This window comes from Leopardus geoffroyi, chromosome A1 (genome assembly GCF_018350155.1).
Source record: "Leopardus geoffroyi isolate Oge1 chromosome A1, O.geoffroyi_Oge1_pat1.0, whole genome shotgun sequence".
Taxonomy (NCBI): Eukaryota; Metazoa; Chordata; class Mammalia; order Carnivora; family Felidae; genus Leopardus; species Leopardus geoffroyi.
The window spans coordinates 14,471,398-14,489,538 of NC_059326.1; the positions used below are offsets into that span (position 1 = coordinate 14,471,398).

At 38.3% G+C, this 18,141-nt stretch overlaps 1 protein-coding gene across 11 annotated transcripts in view; it reads left to right on the top strand.

Moving 5' to 3' along the window:
• Window positions 1-18,141, top strand: part of NBEA (neurobeachin) — a 689,522-nt gene that overhangs the window by 617,080 nt on the left and 54,301 nt on the right. For all 11 annotated transcript variants that reach the window (XM_045473789.1, XM_045473805.1, XM_045473824.1 and 8 more), the window contains one exon: window positions 8,662-8,814. In XM_045473789.1, coding sequence (XP_045329745.1) covers window positions 8,662-8,814 — 153 coding nt within the window. The remainder of the gene's footprint in view (window positions 1-8,661; window positions 8,815-18,141) is intronic.

An 18,141-nucleotide genomic window follows, 5' to 3' on the forward strand; every position in this document is an offset into this window, starting at 1 on the left:
CCTGTGAAATAGCTATCATGATTCTCGTTTTGTAAAGAAGGTTCAGAGATATTAAGTGGCCTGCCTAAGTTCACACAGTAGGGAAGGAGGAAGCCAGAAGTAGCACTGAGGTCTATTCAGTTCTTTGCAGTGTGTATTCATTGGATAGCAGGCTGCCGTGATTTTCCTGCATATGATCATATAACCACATCCAACCGCTTTAACTAGTTTGGGATAATTGGACCATCAAGGTTTACTTTAATCATTTATTGCTGTGTAACAAAACACCCCAAACCTTAGTGCCTTAAAAAAACACTTACAACCCTTTATTTCCCCAGAGTTCTGCAGTCAGAATAGGGTTCGTCATGTACAGCTTGTCTCTGGTTCACCTGGGGTCAACTGGGGTGGCTTGTCTGGGTCTGGAGGATTCAAGCTGACTTTATTCACTGATCTGTTGCTTTAGCAAGAATGGCTGGAACAGCTAGGGCCCGGCTGGTCCTCTTTCTTTACATAGTCTTTCTAAGAAAATCACACTTTTTTTCATGGGGGTTGCTACCAAAAGGTTGAAAAAAATGGGAACTGCAAGGCTACTTCATGCCTAGGCTTAAAACTCCAATAGTGTTGGGGCACCTGGGTGACTCAGTCAGTTAAGCGTCCAACTCTTGATTTCAGGTCAGGTCATGATCTCATGGTTCCTGAGTTCAAGCCTCATATTGGGTTCTGTGCTGACAGCATGGAGCCTGCTTGGGTTTCTCTCTACACTCCCCTCTCTCCACCCCTCCCCCACTTGCACTGTCTCTCTCTCTCTCTTTCTCTCTCTCTCTCTTTTTCTCTCTCTCTCTCTTTCAAAATAAATAAATAAACTTAAAAATAAAAAAAAGTCACTTAGTGTTACCCTTATAGCATCTGTTGGTCAAAACAAGTCACAGGACGAGCCCAAATGAACTTTGCTTCCTAGTGAGATAAGTAGTGAAGTCACATTACAAGAAGACATGGTGGTTAGAAGGATTTTTGTGACCATCTCTGCAAACAGTCTACTAAGGTCCTCTCTCCGATCACAGTTCACATTCCTCCTAAATGCAAAATATACTCAGCTTGTTAGCTACATCAGGCTCAAAATCTCGTATCTCATGGTCTATATTAGGTCCAGATACAGATAAGGTGGAGAAATTCCTAATTAGGATACCTGGAAACTAGAAATACAGCTTTTCTGTCCCATGCACACTCAGCATATGATGGTGAGTCAGAAACAGGTGAACCTCAACAGACTCTGTTCCAAAGGAGGGGATGTGGGAGTTAGATAGCAGTGGCTCGTTCGTAGGAATTGCAGCCAGGCACGTGTGGTCAGTTTCCTAGACTGTGGGGATGGGTCCTCTGGGACCTTGGCTTCGCCCTCTGAATCAGTTTTCTTTTCCGTAAGAGATAGCCCTTGTTTGCAGCTCAGTGGCTTTCTCTAAATGATTATAGAAAGTTGGGACCAGGTCACCTTCAGCCTCCTTTAAAATTCTGTGCACTTGGTATATATCAAATTATAGTTCATTATTAGGAAAAAGCTTTCACTCAAAACTCATTTTGAGATAGGATCCTTTCTACTTCTGCACATGAGTTAAGATGCTATTTATAATGCCCTTAAGATTCTTAGAATCCCTCTGTGTAGCCGAATTAATTGGTCTACACTCCACCACCTTGAATTTTGCTGAGCTCGGGTATAAGGTGAGATACAGCCACGCCCTTTCCCCTCTGGCCATATTTGATTTTCAGCACTTTGTAATGGACCTTTGTTCTGAACCTGTTTCTTATTTTGAGAATCTTTTGGCATCAGAATACATTGTCCTAGGCCCTTATATCTCCTCTAAATATTGCTTTAAAACTGAGCTGTTTCTTCCTTAGCTCAGAATACCTTATCCATAGACCATTCAAAGAAGCCAGTGGCCACTTTCAGCATCCTGCCTGCAAATCTCCTAAACCAGAGCACAAGTTCATTAGATACTTTTTCTCTTATTTTTGAAATTATTGCAAGAAACAGTCTTGTTAATTTTCCACCACCACGTAACACCGGTTGCTTTTCTCCTGCTTGCTGATTGATCTTCCAGACTCTACCCAGTCTCCTCACGACCTTCGCAGCCTCTGTCTCCTTCCTGGTCCTGATGCCAGTGCCATGTTTGAGTTTTTATGACTTCGCACTCCACTCCCAGGCATCAATTTCAGTTTCCATTATCTATTACTGTGGAACAAAGCACCCCAAAACTTCATTTTAAAACCACAGCAAGTATTTATTTGTTGACAGTTATGCATTTGGAGTTAAGGCCCAGCAAGGATTGCTCACCGCTGTGCTCCACGGCAACAGCTGGAGGGAAAGGGCCGGGCCACAGAACCCATCGTGGCTTCACGCACACATTCCGTCGCCCATCTGAGCTTGCTGGAATAGCTCGGACTGTCCACACATGTCTGTCCCTTTCTACGATCACTCCAGCAAGGGGGCCACACTACTTTCTGTGATGGTCAGCTTCTAAGTGAATGAAAACAGAAGTTACAGGGCCTCTGAGGTCTTAGGGTTCTCTAGAAGCCCTACAGTGTCATTTTTTCACATTCTGCGTGTCGAAATGTGCCTGCCCATATTCCAAGGGAGAAAAAGTACACTCCACCACTTTATGGGATGAATGGGAAAGTGGAAACGCCAAAGAGGACACAGAGGACATGGAGAGGTCTTTGAAAAAGTTCTATAAGCAACTAATTTTAAGAAATTAGAAGTTCTAGTTTGGTTTATACCGTTCAGTTCAATCTGATCGTGCATTTAGACAAAACGAAAATCTGAAGTGCAAATAACTTATGAAAATATGTCTGATTAGGCTAGTAGGTAAGATACAAGATTGTATGTTTGATAAAAACATTTTAGTCATCTGAATTGTCTACATAGGTATGCATTCAAACAAACACCCAAAGTGACAGCTTTGTTACTGGTTACAGTATGTGCTTTGGTACTGGGGCAAACTCAGCAGCAATATTTTTGATCTGAATGGAAAAAAAGTTGATAGAATAAATAGTCTCTATAATATATTTTGCATAAAGCTATTAAATGCATTGTTTTACACACTGTCCCCATTTAATCCTCACATCTACCCTGTGAGTTAATTGCTATTATCGTCACAATTTTGCATATTGAAGAAACTGATTTTTTTTCCAAAAGGTTAAGAAACTTACCCAACTACCAGGAAGTCCAGATTTAGACTCAGATCTACTTGATCCTGATGCACATAAAGTAACACTTCCTTGCTAGAAGAAAAGATAATCCCCAAACTGCCTGCCCACCCCTTTTCCCCCTTATCTTCAACTAACTGGTCATCCTAAGTACCCCTGCATTAACCAACACAGCCTGAAAACCAGGCCTTCAATATTGTTTTTATCACTCTTTCATGCCTGAAATTCAGGAGATGATAAACATACAGCAATAATTGATTCATTTTTTTTATCTCACACATTTGTATTGAGTATCTATTATGTACTAGGCACCATTCCTACCAACTGAGTGGTGTGAACCAGAGAGCAAACTGGACAATGATTCCTACCGTCATGGGAGTCCCAGAATAGTGGGACACAGGAGCTATATATATATATATATATATATATATATATATATATATATATAAAGAAAATCAGCATCGCTATGCAGAAAATCAAAACAGAATGAAGTCCCTACAGAATGACTGGGTTGCTGCTTCAGAAGGCAAAATAGAGAATATATGAACAGAGACCCTGGATTTAAAGTGTTTGATTTTGATTTCTGGCTTTACCACCTATTTCCACTGTAATCATTAGCAAATTACTTACCTTCTCTTTGCCTCAGTTTTCATGTCTAAAAAGTGGGAAGAATGGGAATACCTATCTCATGAAATTTTGCCAAGATTAAGAAAATATACGTAAAGCACTTAGAACAGTACCAAGATATAATATGGTACAAATAAATTCTGCCTGCTGTTTTAAGATTGAACGACCAGAGGTAACATTTCAGCTGATTTCTTGTCTTGAAGCCAAGATACAATCATGGCCATCTTCTTGGATATAACAGCTAAGTCTCAGAGATGAAACTCTTCTTATTATTTAGGTTTTTCTTTTTTAATAATCAAACCTTCTAAATTATATACACGTGAATATAAATTATATACTATTGTCCTGCATTTATATGCTTACATTACATTTTAAAATGCTATTTGAAACAAGGTTTTTTTTAGTCTTTTAATTTTAAAAATTAAAAATAAAATGGAGACATAAACATTTACACTCATTCTGCTGCTTTAGCAACTTCTCCCTAGGCTTCTTCGTGAGTTCACTCTCTACCTTCCCCTTCGGGGAAAAAAACAAACAAACAAACAAACAAACGAAAATCCCCAAACCTCCCCAGCTCAGGACTTCAGCCTCAGTCACATATAGCTCTGGTCTTTTGAAGCTTTTAGGGGCCTCGCAATTAAGCTGAGCTCCAGGAATTTCTTTATATCTGCCTTAAAAATGTGTCTGTTTGTGACTGTTCCCTCTATTCGAAATCTGAAAGCATTTCTTCCACTCTTCAAACCCTCAAATCAGGCTTCTAACAGCTTAGTCCAGCATCTCAGTGAACACCCTAATTAGTGATCACAGTCTGGTGGTTCAGATGAGGACTGGAGTGGAGGACGCGGCCTTCTTGAAGGGATGGTCTGGAAGGATCATCTGGAAGGCCCTAGTAATGCTACCTTTTCATATAACTGGCCTTGCCTTCCCTGAATGTTCCTGATGAAATACTTAACTCGTCCTCCTGACTTCCTGTGTAACCATCAGGGCAGAACTTTCTTGGCCCTGCTTCGCTGCTTCTCCTTGGTGGCAGCCAGCGTTTAGCCCCTTCTTATGCCAGAGAGTTTTAATTAAAATGACGTAGGTCTTGTTTCTTCCACTTCTGTATTTGGGGTACAATTTTGTCAGCAACTTTACAATGAAATTTTTCTGTATTTTAAAGTGAACACTTTTATGCTGCTAAACCTCTTATACATAACTAAGCTAAGCAAGATCAGGTTTTCTAAGCTGCAAACATTGCCCCTCAAAGGGTACAAATGTTATTTTGGGGGTTCATCCTTCTTCTTTTATTTAATAAAGTCCTTCACTGGCTCCTTTCCAATCTTGAGGCATTCCTCCAACCATCTGCATATTCCCCAGAAGATTTCTAGTGATATTAAAATAACTTTACCTAATATCTTCATCAACAGCTTAATATTTAATGAGCACCTGCTACATATAAAGTATAACACCAAGAGCTACGAGGGATCAACAAAATATAAACCTTGTAATATCAGGCTTGAAAAGCTGCTTTGCCCAAACTGTTATTAATATAAAATCCTAGGGCTTTGTTGCCTTTGTGAATCTAGTTTAATGACATTCAGGAAAATAGTATTATAGTGGTAAATAGGTTAATAATAACCAGACAGTTTATGTGACCCTAAACCACAGGGGGGAAAAATGGAAATAATATATTTGGAAAACATTACGAAGCACCAAGACAGGTGAAGATAAATTAAGACTCTTTGGGCTGTTTAAAAAAAAAATAAATTTATGTTGCTTTATCCATGTGGCTATATCTCTCTGTCCTCAAGGAAGCTTATATAGTCTAGTTCTGGAGATAAGACATGAACACAAATAACTGATGAAAGGCAGGAAGGGAAATCCCTGACTTATGTGAGTCTCCTACATATAAATCACCCTGCAGAGAGAGCGACTGCGTGATCTTACATTGTTTTCCCCCTTTTGGAACGCTGTTGCTGTTCCATGTCAGATAAAGAATGGGTAATGCCCAAACAGCCATATTCTTAACTTTTTCTACATCCTTTACTAATTGTCCGTGTTTTCCCAAACTGCGAGAGTAAGATCAAAAGAGTATCGCTAAGTTTTACCTTAATGCATTGAAATGAGAAGTTAATAATTATTGTTTTGGTCAGCTCCAGCAGCTATATTTTTACCATAAGCTAGGGAACTTATAAAGAACAGAAATGTATTTCTCACAGTTGTAGAGGCTGGAGGTCCAAAGCTAAGGTGCCCACATGGTCAGGTTCAGTGTCTGGTGAGCCCCTGCTTTCTGGTTCACAGACAGCCATTGTCTTGCTGTGTCTTCACGTGGCCAAGAGACAGGCTCCCTCAAGACCCCTTTCAGGACACTACTCCCATTCCTGAGGGCTCCACATCTAATGCTAATTACCTTCCAAAGACTCCGCCTCCTAATACCAGCATAGGGGACAGAGTTTCAACCTTTGCATTTTAGAAACATCAGATCATAATGATTATGCACTTCTGATTGCATACAGATCAATGAGGATGGTAATGATGCTTTGCTTCTACCTTCTAATCAGTGATCACACACCTTTACCAGATTGCTCCTTCAAAGCAATATAATATACACCATCAGTGTGTACCCAGTCCAGAAATCAGCTGATTACAGTCATTGCTGAGAGAATATTTCTGAATCAGTGTTTAGCTCTTGTGTTACCCACTAACTAAACTGTATCACGATTTGCAAATAGGATGTTTGTTTACCTGTTAGTTTTTTTTTCAGCCCCTTCTCAGTTTCCCCTTTTACATACCGTTCACTGAAAATGTACATTAAGTTATGTTAATTTCACCATAATTCTCCTTCTCCACACTTTCTTGTGGCCTTGAAGTTGTGTAGTTTGTTGTTAATGAATGACCGTCTTGCAGTGTGAACCACCTAATTCCCTCTGTTCTTTGCAGGCCCATCCTCACCTCTGTCACAGGTTACCCTCCCGGCTGAAGTCCCACAGTCACCACAAGTCACACTTACCCTTCCCCCTTCCCTCCTGTTCTGCTTGCTGCTTCTGGTTCCCCTTCTCCCCACATATGCACAGATGCCCAGTCTCTGTCCTCTGCAGTCCAACCTTTATGTTGCCACCCAATGTCTTGTTACAAAACAAATCTGCCCAATAACACAAGATCCAAACAGCTTAGCTTGGCATAAATCTTCCTTCATCATCTGGCTCCATATAACTCTTACCATCCCACCTCCCCCATCTTCACCTACCCCCCCCCCCAATATGTCCTATTCTCCACCCACACTCAGTCCTTACCCCTTCTTGATTATACTTCCTGATGGTCCCCTGCCCCCTCCCCCTGCCTTTATCTTAGCCAGAGCCAAATTCAACTGTCTGGTCTCGAGTGAAGTTTCTCCTGACTTGCCCTGTGTTGTCTGCCTTCTCCTCTGTGCTTCCTTGTACTTGGTTTCTACTCCTCTCGAGCAGTTATTATTGTGTATTACAACCATCTGTTTGTGTATTTACCCCACAGAGCAGATTATAAATTACTTGAAATAAAACCATGTCTTGTTCACTTTTTTCTTCCCTTGTACCTGTCGCAGTGCCCTGTACCCAAACTTTATTATGTTTTATGTTTTTTACAGCTCACATTTATCATCATCAGAATGGATAATAATCAAATTCTCACAGAGCATTACTAAGATAAACACCTACTTAGGCCATAATAGACAAATGTTGATTTCAGCAGGAGAACCCATAAAGAGAAAGCTTTTGTGTATGCTGTTCTTAGAAAGTTAATAATTTGATTTATTTGAAGATATCAGCGTCTGGTGTTTTGGGATTTTTGTTTCTTTGTTTTTTTAATTTTTCTATGAATCTCTAGAGAAGACCACAGGAAGAGTTGAATTTCAGGTACTACATTATCAGTGTAGATCATATTACATAAATAAATGTCCTTATGCTTTTCATGATATAAGGTTAATTTAATCTTCATCTTGATATTTGAAAAGATTGTTGTTGTTTATGATATAGATGGTGTACATAAAAACTACAGTGGTTTATGTTTTTTTGGTTTTGTTTGCATTTTCTCCCAGTTACTTAAAAAACTGACAACAAAAAAACATTTCTAGGGTCATAAAAACAGTTCATTTCCATATCTGATTTGTTCTAAAGGAACATAAACCTCATATGAGACATTGTGCATCAAACACGAGTTTGCTTGAATCGTGTTGTTCACGCCATCTTTATATACAAATAACACAAGATGTCTTTGGATCCAGTTTATTAAGAAGTTACCATTCAAGTGCCATGTGTTAAACATTTAAAACTTATTGTCATGTTGTATATCATCTCTTCATTGTGCTTAGTGATAGGTACAAAAGTAATTAATTGTGCCAAATTATAAAATAAAACTATGAATCATTTTATAAAAAATATGTAGTATAATTGACAGTGTGATCAAAAAGAAAAGTAGAAGATATTACATGATTTTTAACCATTATTGGCAACAACTTTTTTTTTAATTTGAGTATTAATAATATTCAGAAAAGGTTGTTGAGCGTCATGGACTTGTAGATATAGCTTTACATATTTGTTTGATAATACTACTAGGAACTATTGTTGATTCTGTAACCCTTTTAACTAATTGTAGCAAGATAAGATTGAAAGTCTTATAAATTATCAAATAAAATGTTCAAGAAAAATATTGCTCTTCTCCTTTCTTCACCTCTCTTCCTTCTCTTCCTCTCATCTAAAGAAAATCAAATACAGAATTGAATTAAATAATAAACTATTGGATTTAAAGAAAGAATTTAATTCGGTTTATAGTTAGCAAGTTATAATAGTTTTATTCAACTCACTTTTAAAGTGATTTAATATGTCACATTTTTCTTCCTGGCAGGAACTAATTCCAGAGTTCTATTACCTACCAGAGATGTTTGTCAACAGTAATGGATACAATCTTGGAGTCAGAGAAGATGAAGTTGTGGTAAATGACGTTGGTCTTCCCCCTTGGGCAAAAAAACCTGAAGACTTTGTACGGATCAACAGGATGGTAAGAGAGATTTTGTTTTTGCTTGAGCAGTCCTCAAGAAGTGAAAATACTCTGTTGTTTTATTTTGTTTCTAACTATTTAGCAAATTGTCTTTTAACATCTGTAAACACAAGGTTAAAATTTTAAGGAAGAAAAGGCAAGCATTTTACTATTGTCTTTTGACATTGTTCTTTATTGTGGAGTGGATTTTCCTTTCATGAAGACTAATAAAGGAATGGTAATTCAGTTATATTTGCTCCCTTAGGAGAAGATAATCAGATGAGCATCTGTTGACTAATATAAGATTCTAAAATGCTTGAAATAAATGGCCATTTCTTATTTTTGTCTACCGGCTAAATCTGTACTCTTTTTTGACTCCTAAAATATTCAAAAGCAAATAATTTACATTGAGAATATATTTGCATGCAGGAAATTATAAGTTATGAAACATACCTTAAAATATACTTGTCTTTAAGAGAACATCTAGTGAACATTCATAGATTGAAAATATCATTACTTTTTTAAATCTATAGGACAGATACCTGGTTGTTCAGATAGAAAATGTGTAAATAGGGAAAAAATGTATAAATAGAATGTTTGCATGTGGGAACTTTATAGCTTTTGGTATATTTTTATCCATTATTTAAGGAGATTTTAATCTCAATGTGGCTATGATATATGGAAATGAACTACTTTACCAAACAACCTCCCTAGTGTACTATTATTCTTGGTAAAGTGAGGAATTATACTAAAAAAGCCAGTGACCCAAAACATGTATATACTTTTTAATATTTTTAAGTTTATTTATTTGGGGGGGGGAGACAGGGGCAGCATGAGCGGGGGAGGGGCAGCAAAAGAGGGAGAGAGAGAATCCCAAGCAGGCTCTGTGCTGTCAGTGCTGAGCCCAATGCGGAGCTTGAACTCACAAACCATGAGATCATGACCTGAGCAGAAACCAGAGTCAGATGCTTGACTGACTGAGCCACCCACGTGGCACCCCCCCCAAAATATTTTTTTAACCCTGTTTCACTCACTCCCAATTTTTTCCAACTGTCTTATAAATGTATTTTATTTTGCTTTTACACCTTATTTATATGAATCAGAATCCAAATAAAGTCCACATTTGCAATGGAGTTCACATAGTCCTTAGTCCATTCTTTTAGTAAGACTTACATAATTCACATATGTCAGGCAGATAGAATTCACTTACTGTACAGTTCACCCACGTAACATAAAAAAATAAATGGATTTTAATTTTTTTACAGAGTTGTGCAAACATCACCACAATCAATTATGAACATTTTTATCACCCCATAAATAAACCCAGAACCTTCAGTATCTTCCACCATTTTCCCCAGCCAACCCTATGCACTACTAATCTACTTTCTGTCTCTACACATTTACTTATTCTGGACATTTCACATAAACAGGATCAGATTATATGTGGTTCCTGCCTCTACCCCCTGATTTTGTACGTGTATGTCTCTCTTTCTCTCTCTTTTTGTGGACTTCACTGTCAGTCACATGATCCCCTCAATTTGGAGCTATAGTTTCTTTTTTTTTTTTTTAATGTTTATTTATTTTTGAGAGAGAGAGGGTGTGTGAGCAGGGGAGGGGCAGAGAGAGAGGGAGACACAGAATCTGAAGCAGGTTCCAGGCTCTGAGCTGTCAGCACAGAGCCTGATGTGGGGATCGAACCCATGAACTGTGTGAGATCATGACCTAGGCCGAAGTCAGACACTTAACTGACTAAGCCACCCAGGCACTCCATATATTTTCTTTCTTTAAGAAATACTTTACCAGGGCACCTGAGTGGCTCAATTGGTTAAGTATCCAACCTCAGCTTAGGTCATGATCTCACAGTTCATGGGTTTGAGCCCCATGTGGGGCTCTGTGCCTGGAGCCTGCTTCAGATTCTGCCTCCCTCTGTCTCTCTGCCCTTTCCCCACTCGCACTCTGTCTCTGTCTCACACACAAAAATAAAATAAAATGTAAAAAAAAATTTTTTAAAGAAATATTTTACTTTTGGGCTGCCTAGGTGGCTCTGTTGGTTCAGTGTCCAACTCTCGATTTCAGCTTGGGTCATGATCTCACAGTTCGTGACTTCAAACCCTACATTGGGCTCAGTGCTGCTGGTGCAGAGCCTGCTTGGGGTTCTCTCTGTCTCTCCCTTTCTTTCTGTCCCTTCCCTGCATTCTCTCTTAAAGAAACTTAAAAAAAATTTAAAGAAATATTTTACTTTTAATATATTTTATTTTAGAAAACTGTTGCTCATGTGGTAGACCTATGTTTAAAAGTACTCTTTATATATATTATCTGCAATCTGGTCTCCCCCTTTGAGGGAATATCATGTATTTTGTAATTTGTAGATATGATTTCTGACACTTTTCAACCTATAAATTGGTACTTCCAGATACATGGGGTTATTTCATGCACCTCCTTGAATAACAGATTATTTCTTCAGTTTGTATTTTGAATGTGAAGGATTTATACTTCTATGATGCATTATATTTCTAAAATCTATACTTATTTTTAGAATTGGCCATCCATTTCCATACTACCCTTACATACTTGAATGCTGCCAGTAATGTCAGTGTAAGGATACGGGATCCACAAACTCAACCCTAGAAACTGCTACATATCAGTAGCTCTCAGTCACAGCATTCCACAATACACTTGTGGAGCCCAGAACTGTGCCTGACGCAAAGTAGTTGCTCAGTAAATATTTGCTGGGTGAATGATTGAATCATATAGGAGTAATAATGTCAATGATTTCAATATGTGGTCTTTTATGTCCAAACTAGTTAAATTGAACGGATCCTCCACTCAGGCAAATAAAGTAGCCAAAAATTGTTGGACCAGATTTTTCTCTTGTTCACACGATCGCACCCAACCGATTAAACAGAACCTTTCATGTGGGTGCTAATAATGAATACCATATTGGAAAGAGTGTGACTTAGAGTTTAATAATTTCCTGCTCTTGAACCTGGGCTCTGCTGTTTACTAGCCTCATTGCCCTGGGTAAATGAGCATCTATGGTCGTCCCATTTCTCACCTGTGCAATGTGGAGACATACTTTATAAGTGTTTTTTTTTTAAATCATTATCATAAAATGCATTTGTTTTCAGTGTACAATTGAATGATTTTTAGTAAATTTACAGAGTGGTGTGACCATCCCCACAATCTAATTGTAGAACATCTCCATCATCCCAGAAAGATCCTGTGCCTATTTTCAGTCACTCTCTATACCCACCTCCAGCCCTAGGCAACCATTAATCTGTTTTCTATCGCCACAAGTTTGCCTTTTCTGGACATTTTATATAAATGGAACTGATTAATACGTGTTCTTTTGTGTTTGACTTCTTTCACTTGGCATAGTTTTTGAGATTAATCCATGTTGCAGCCCGTGTCAGTACTTGGCTCTTTTTCATAACGGCACTCCATGTTTTGCTGATCCACTCCTCAGTTGAACATTTGGGTTGTTTCCACTTTGGGGCTGTTGGAAGTAATGCCGCTCTGAACACTCCTGTATCAGTCTCTATGTGGACACACGTTTTCATTGCTTTGGGATGTATACCTAGAGTAGGATTGTTGAGTCATGGTAAATTGATGTCTAACTTCTAAGAAATTACCTATTTTGCAAAGGGTCTGTACCATCTTGGGTTCCCACTAACAACGGATGCCTGTTTCAGTCCTTCCACATCTTCACCAACACTTGTTATCGCCTGCTTTTTATTATAACCATTCTAGTGGATGTGAAATAAAATCTCATTATGGTTTAATTTCCATTTTTCTAGTGACTAACGATGTTGACTGTCTTTTCATGTGCTTTTTAGATGCTGAAACATCTTACATATATTTTAATAAAACATTAAGTAGTGACTCATTACAGATACAGCCTTTGTGCTCCTCATTAGTGAAATGCCTACAGAATTAATAATTTTATTAATGATATGCCTAACTGAAAAAAGAAAAGGCATCTGTGCTTCTAAAAGCAAATCCTCCAGGTAGCATCATACACAGAATGTCTTGAATACAGGGAAAGAGAATTATTATGGATACGAAACCATCAGGTAATTAGTATTGACATAAACTGGATAAGACCATGCACTCTTGACTAACTTTGCATAAAAATCATGAGGCTTCTGGGGCGCCTGCGTGGCTCAGTCCATTAAGTGTCCGACTTCGGCTCAGGTCATGATCCCACAGTTCGTGAGTTCAAGCCCCACATCGGACTCTGGGCTGACAGCTTAGAGCCTGGAGCCTGCTTCCGATTCTGTGTCTCCCTCTCTCTCTGCTCCTCCCCCGCTCATGCTCTGTTTCTCTCTCTCCTTCAAAAATAAAGAAAAACATTTTAAAAAATCACGAGGCTTCATTCATCTAATATGGTGGGTAGTAATATAATCCAACTGAATAAACATTCCAGATAAAATAAGTTTCTAGATTTTTATAGTGAAAACTTTTTTGCAGACTTGTTTTTTCTAAACTTTATCACTCCTTCGCTCCCTATCCTCTTATACAAAAGAAGAAACTTCTTCTCTCTATTATGAGTACCCCTTGTTATTGTATGAAGGATATACTTCTATATTCTTTTTATATTTTCTTCTGTAAATTGTGAGCTATCAGCACACTTCCCTTTATAGCCATACCAATTCAAATATGTTGTTTAAAATCTCCAGTCTGCAAAACCAGTTAATCAAATGTATCAAAGCCTCAGGATCAATGAGTCAGTCAAATGCTATTTGAGGCCCTGGAGGAAATGTATACTTTGTAGCTTTGGTAGAGTGACTGTATCTTCTGCCTCAGGTTTTATTGGTCATTGTTTGATCACTTCCAGTGTAGAAATGTACCAAAACATGAAATGACAAAATTCTGCCTTTAGTAAAGTGGAATGTTATTATACACGGTGCCCAGTTTACACCCCTCCTTACAGCTAGCTCTACGGCTAGTAGCCTACGACATTCTCCTGACTTCTCTGGTGTAGCTGCTTACATGTTTTTCTCTACTGTCCTCACTCTAAGACTTACTGCTCACAACTGCTGCAAATCAGGATGTACATACGCTAATCTTAGTCACCTTACCCTGTAGCCCAGTGATGGTCCTGAGTCATCCCAATAGGAAGGTTGACCAAGATGCAATAATGGCAGTGATAGTCCTTATACCCTGTGCCATTTTTGAGTGTTTATTCTTTGTCGGATACTTGCTAGAGCTTCAAATACATTATTCCTTTAATCCTCAAAAAGTCTTTTAGGAATTATCTTGAAACCCAGAGAGGTAAATGACCTTGCCCAGATATCACCTACTTATCAAAGTGGCCGTGTTACTATCCACAGTGCTCAGGATAAAATGATGATTTAAGGAGCTGTGGAAAGGGAGAAGGGAAAGAAATGTGTCTTCTAACAAGAATCAGTACCTTGGGGTCAGTGGAAGAAAAGAAAGAAATGAGTGAGCATTGAACCAAAACCAGCAGGATGTTCTGGCCCCCACAGCCATGTAGATCTGACTTTCTGAGATCTCATTTCTACCTCTTTCTCCCCCAGCCCTTACCCTGTGAGGCTCCCTTTCCAGCGGGCGAGACCTCTGCTTAGAGTGCAGCAGTTGTGAGCGGAAGAAGACTCTTTAACTCTGCAGATGGAGGAAATGTAAACTTTAGAGGCACACACAGGATTTTAGAGCTGGAACAGATCTGTATTTCAATGAGGAGACGAAGACCCGGGAAGGCTACATGACTCACCCAAGTGCTTTTTCTACTTACCATACCTAGCATTGCAGATTGGAACTCTGAATGTCGTGTCTCCTGGACCCACTGATAGTCTCTGAAATGTCAGCTGTATATTTAATTAAATACGGCTTTATAGATCGACTTGACAACCAAAGCAGATTAGACTAATACTGTTTCCCCTGCAATATCTATTCCAAACACCACCTTATAAAGGAACTTTGGAATAGAGCTTATTTGTTATTTGCAAACTAATTATATCTATGCATGGAAGATTGCCAAACACCTAATTTTGACTGAGACTTAAAATTGAGTTTTAATTTAATTATTTAATTGAATTGTTCATGTGATCACCACATAAGATTTTTTAAAAAGTCTCTTTTCCTGAGAAATACCTGATTCTCACCAAATGGTTTCGTATCATTTGGATCTTAAGAGAATTAGGATTATTCATCAAAAAGAATTAGGATTTTTCATTGAAAGATACAGCCTGAGGGGTACCTGGGTGCCTCAGTGGGTTAAGTGTCCAACTCTTCATTTTGGCTCAGGTCATGATCTCATGGTTTTTGAGTTTGAGCTCTGAGTCCGGCTCTGCAGTTCAGAGCCTGCTTAGGATTCTCTCTCTCTCTCTCTCTCTCTGTCTCTCTCTCTACCCCTCCACCGCTCACACACACACATGCTCTATCTCTCTCTCTCTCAAGAATAAATATACATTTTTTAAAAACTTAAAAAAAAGAAAGATACAGCTTGGGGCGCCTGGGTGGCTCAGTCAGTTAAGCAGCCAACCGGCTCAGGTCATGATCTTGCGGTTCGTGAGTTCGAACCCTGTGTTGGGCTCTGTGCTGACAGCTCAGAGCCTGGAGCCTATTTCAGATTCTGTCTCTCTCTCTCTCTCTCTCTCTCTCTGACCCTCTCCCATTCATGCCCTGTCTCTCTCTGTCTCAAAAATAAATAAACGTTAAAAAAAATTAAAAAAAAAAAAGAAAGATACAGCTTGAGAAATGATTGTAACATTATAAAGACAAGTTAAAGTCTAAAATAGATTCTCCCTCTTACTTCAAGAAAGAGCAAAATTTATAAGTATAAATTTTGAGTAATAAATTATTTTATATTTATAATTGCTCAGAGTACTTCTGTTGCATATAAGTAAATAAACTACAAGAAACATTTTAATCCTGGTACTAAACTTACCAGTTGGTATAATGAATTACCTGACTTCTGTTTACATACCTCTTATATCTTGTCTTTCTATCAGCTCAAGTCCTGCTGAACAAACTTGCAGACAAAATATAGTGCTTCTTTAAAATAAATCTCACTATTTACTATCAATGTAAATACGTTGATATTTATGTTGATAAATACGTGTATTTATCAAGCCACAAGAATGTCATCAAGCCAAGTTCATACAACATACTAGGAACTATAAAGATTGCATATAATGTGGTGAATTAACTGTCCCTCAAAGATGTACTCACGTATTCAAAACAATTAAGTTTTATAACTGACTAAAATATGAGGGATAAACACTTGTGCATTTCTGAAAATGTCGTAAAACATTTTCAGAAATGCATAGTAATTTTTGCAGTTCTTTTTTTCATTGAGGTATAGTTGACATATAACATATTATTGTTTATATGTATTATATATTACCTTTTTATTAGAACAACAAGTTCCAACTTGTTTTTGTGAAGAAGTGGAAGAAGCAAGGCACGGGGGTTTTTCTTTATTCTAAGCCAAATCCCTGTTATCGTGTAGCCATTAATGAGTCAGGTAAGACTTTTGAACTAAATCTTTACTCCATGGAGCGAAAGGCTTTACCCAAAATCCCGCATATTTGGGGAAATCCAACTGCCCCTGTCTTGGTTCCGTGCAGCACCAGAATGCAGGGTCAGGTTCAATCAACCGTGTGTAGGAAGTGCCTGCTAGCACAGAACAGGTAGCTTGGGAAGTGTTTATTCTTCCTGTTGTCTTTCCCTGGGTTTCCCTAGACGGGACCCTGACGAATAGGAAGGGAAAGCTACCATGGCGTCCCCTAGGCTCTGCATCCATAGCCGCCACTCTTGGTTGCATCAGAATTAGAGCTAACGGGCAGCCGGAGAGAGCTGCCTCTTAGAAGAACAGTCCTAGACATCAGAGCGAGCAAAGGACGTCTTTTGAAAAGTAGCGTGTGTCTGCTCTCCTCCCTCAGTGTCTCCTGCGCTGCTTTCCTTCAGCTTGCAGTTTTTCTTCACGGTATCCTGTTCTTAGCTGACTTTGCTCCAGCTTCTGGTCCATTTCCCCATCGTACTGCTGGGAAATGATCGCACTGATGTCATTCAGAAACAATGTCAGGCATCTGTGTTAACAGTAGGAAATTTAATCAATCATGTGCCTCTCTCTCTCTCTCTCCCTCTCTCTTTTACTGAAGGAATAGTTATTGGATGAATATTTCCCTAATATACAAAGCCTGAGTTATAAGAGAAAATATAGAAGGGTTTAAATTTCCCCACAAATTCCATGAACACAGCCCTCATTCTTTTATATTGTTTTGTAACGTTAAAAGTTTCTGACTTTGTACCAGCTGGGTAGCTCATGTAGGATTTAGTTCTTATGAAATAGGTTTAAAGAAAATGTGCTCCAGTATATTTATAATTTGGGCTGGGATTATCTTCAGTTATTTGAAGGAGTTCTTTGTCATAAGCCTACAGTATAAAATGAAAATGCCATATATCCCAAAGAAATGACATTCAGGGTGGTAAAAAAAATGTTCATTTCTTCGTGAGGATTAGTATTCTGTACCCATGAGCACATCCTCCTCCTTTCAAGACGTCATTCAGGAATTCAAGGCAAAGAAGGCAAAAGTAATATTATAAAAAGGGATGACATCATTGACCATAAATCAGTTTTTATTCTCTCACAGCAGCAATTGGAAAGGTATTTGATGTATTTGTAGAAGTTTTTATGTGTAGAAATTTTTAGATAGGCATCTAAATTTTAATTTTTTAAAAGTGAAATGGTACTTTAAGTTTTAAGGATGTATTTTTTTTTTAGTTAATTGGTGTTCTAGTTATGGGAGATAACATATATAATTAATTAGAGTTGTTTATATCTTGTAAATATAGTGACAAGGATTGTGTTTTACCAAACTGTGAAATTCAAATTTTGGCCTCATTGGAAAAGCTGGAAAAGCGATATAGACACTTTGAGTAGATATTTCAATAAATTCTGAATGCATTGAGTTCATACGTCAAGAATTGGTTTAATTTACCCACACCCAGCTAGGCTGATTACAACTCACTCATGAAACATTAATAAAGCACTGTGTTCAGTTCTAACATGATTATAATCTGACCTCTCCACAAAGGACAGAGATAGAAAGTATCTCTGATAACATTACCCTAATGCTGGGTTCATCAATCATAATCTGCCCTTTTTTAAAATTTGTTTCAGAAAAAGGCCTTTCACGGATGTGCACTGATAATCTCATCCAGCCCTCAACCCACAGGTCCCTGGTGCTCCCGGACCACATGTAGAACGTTCTCAGTCTGAGCAGCAGTGCGATGTGCACTGAGGCAGAGAAAGAGAACTGAATGTCGTTTCACTTTTGCTGCATTACCTCCTTTATAAGATCTCCATGTTTTAAAGAAAAA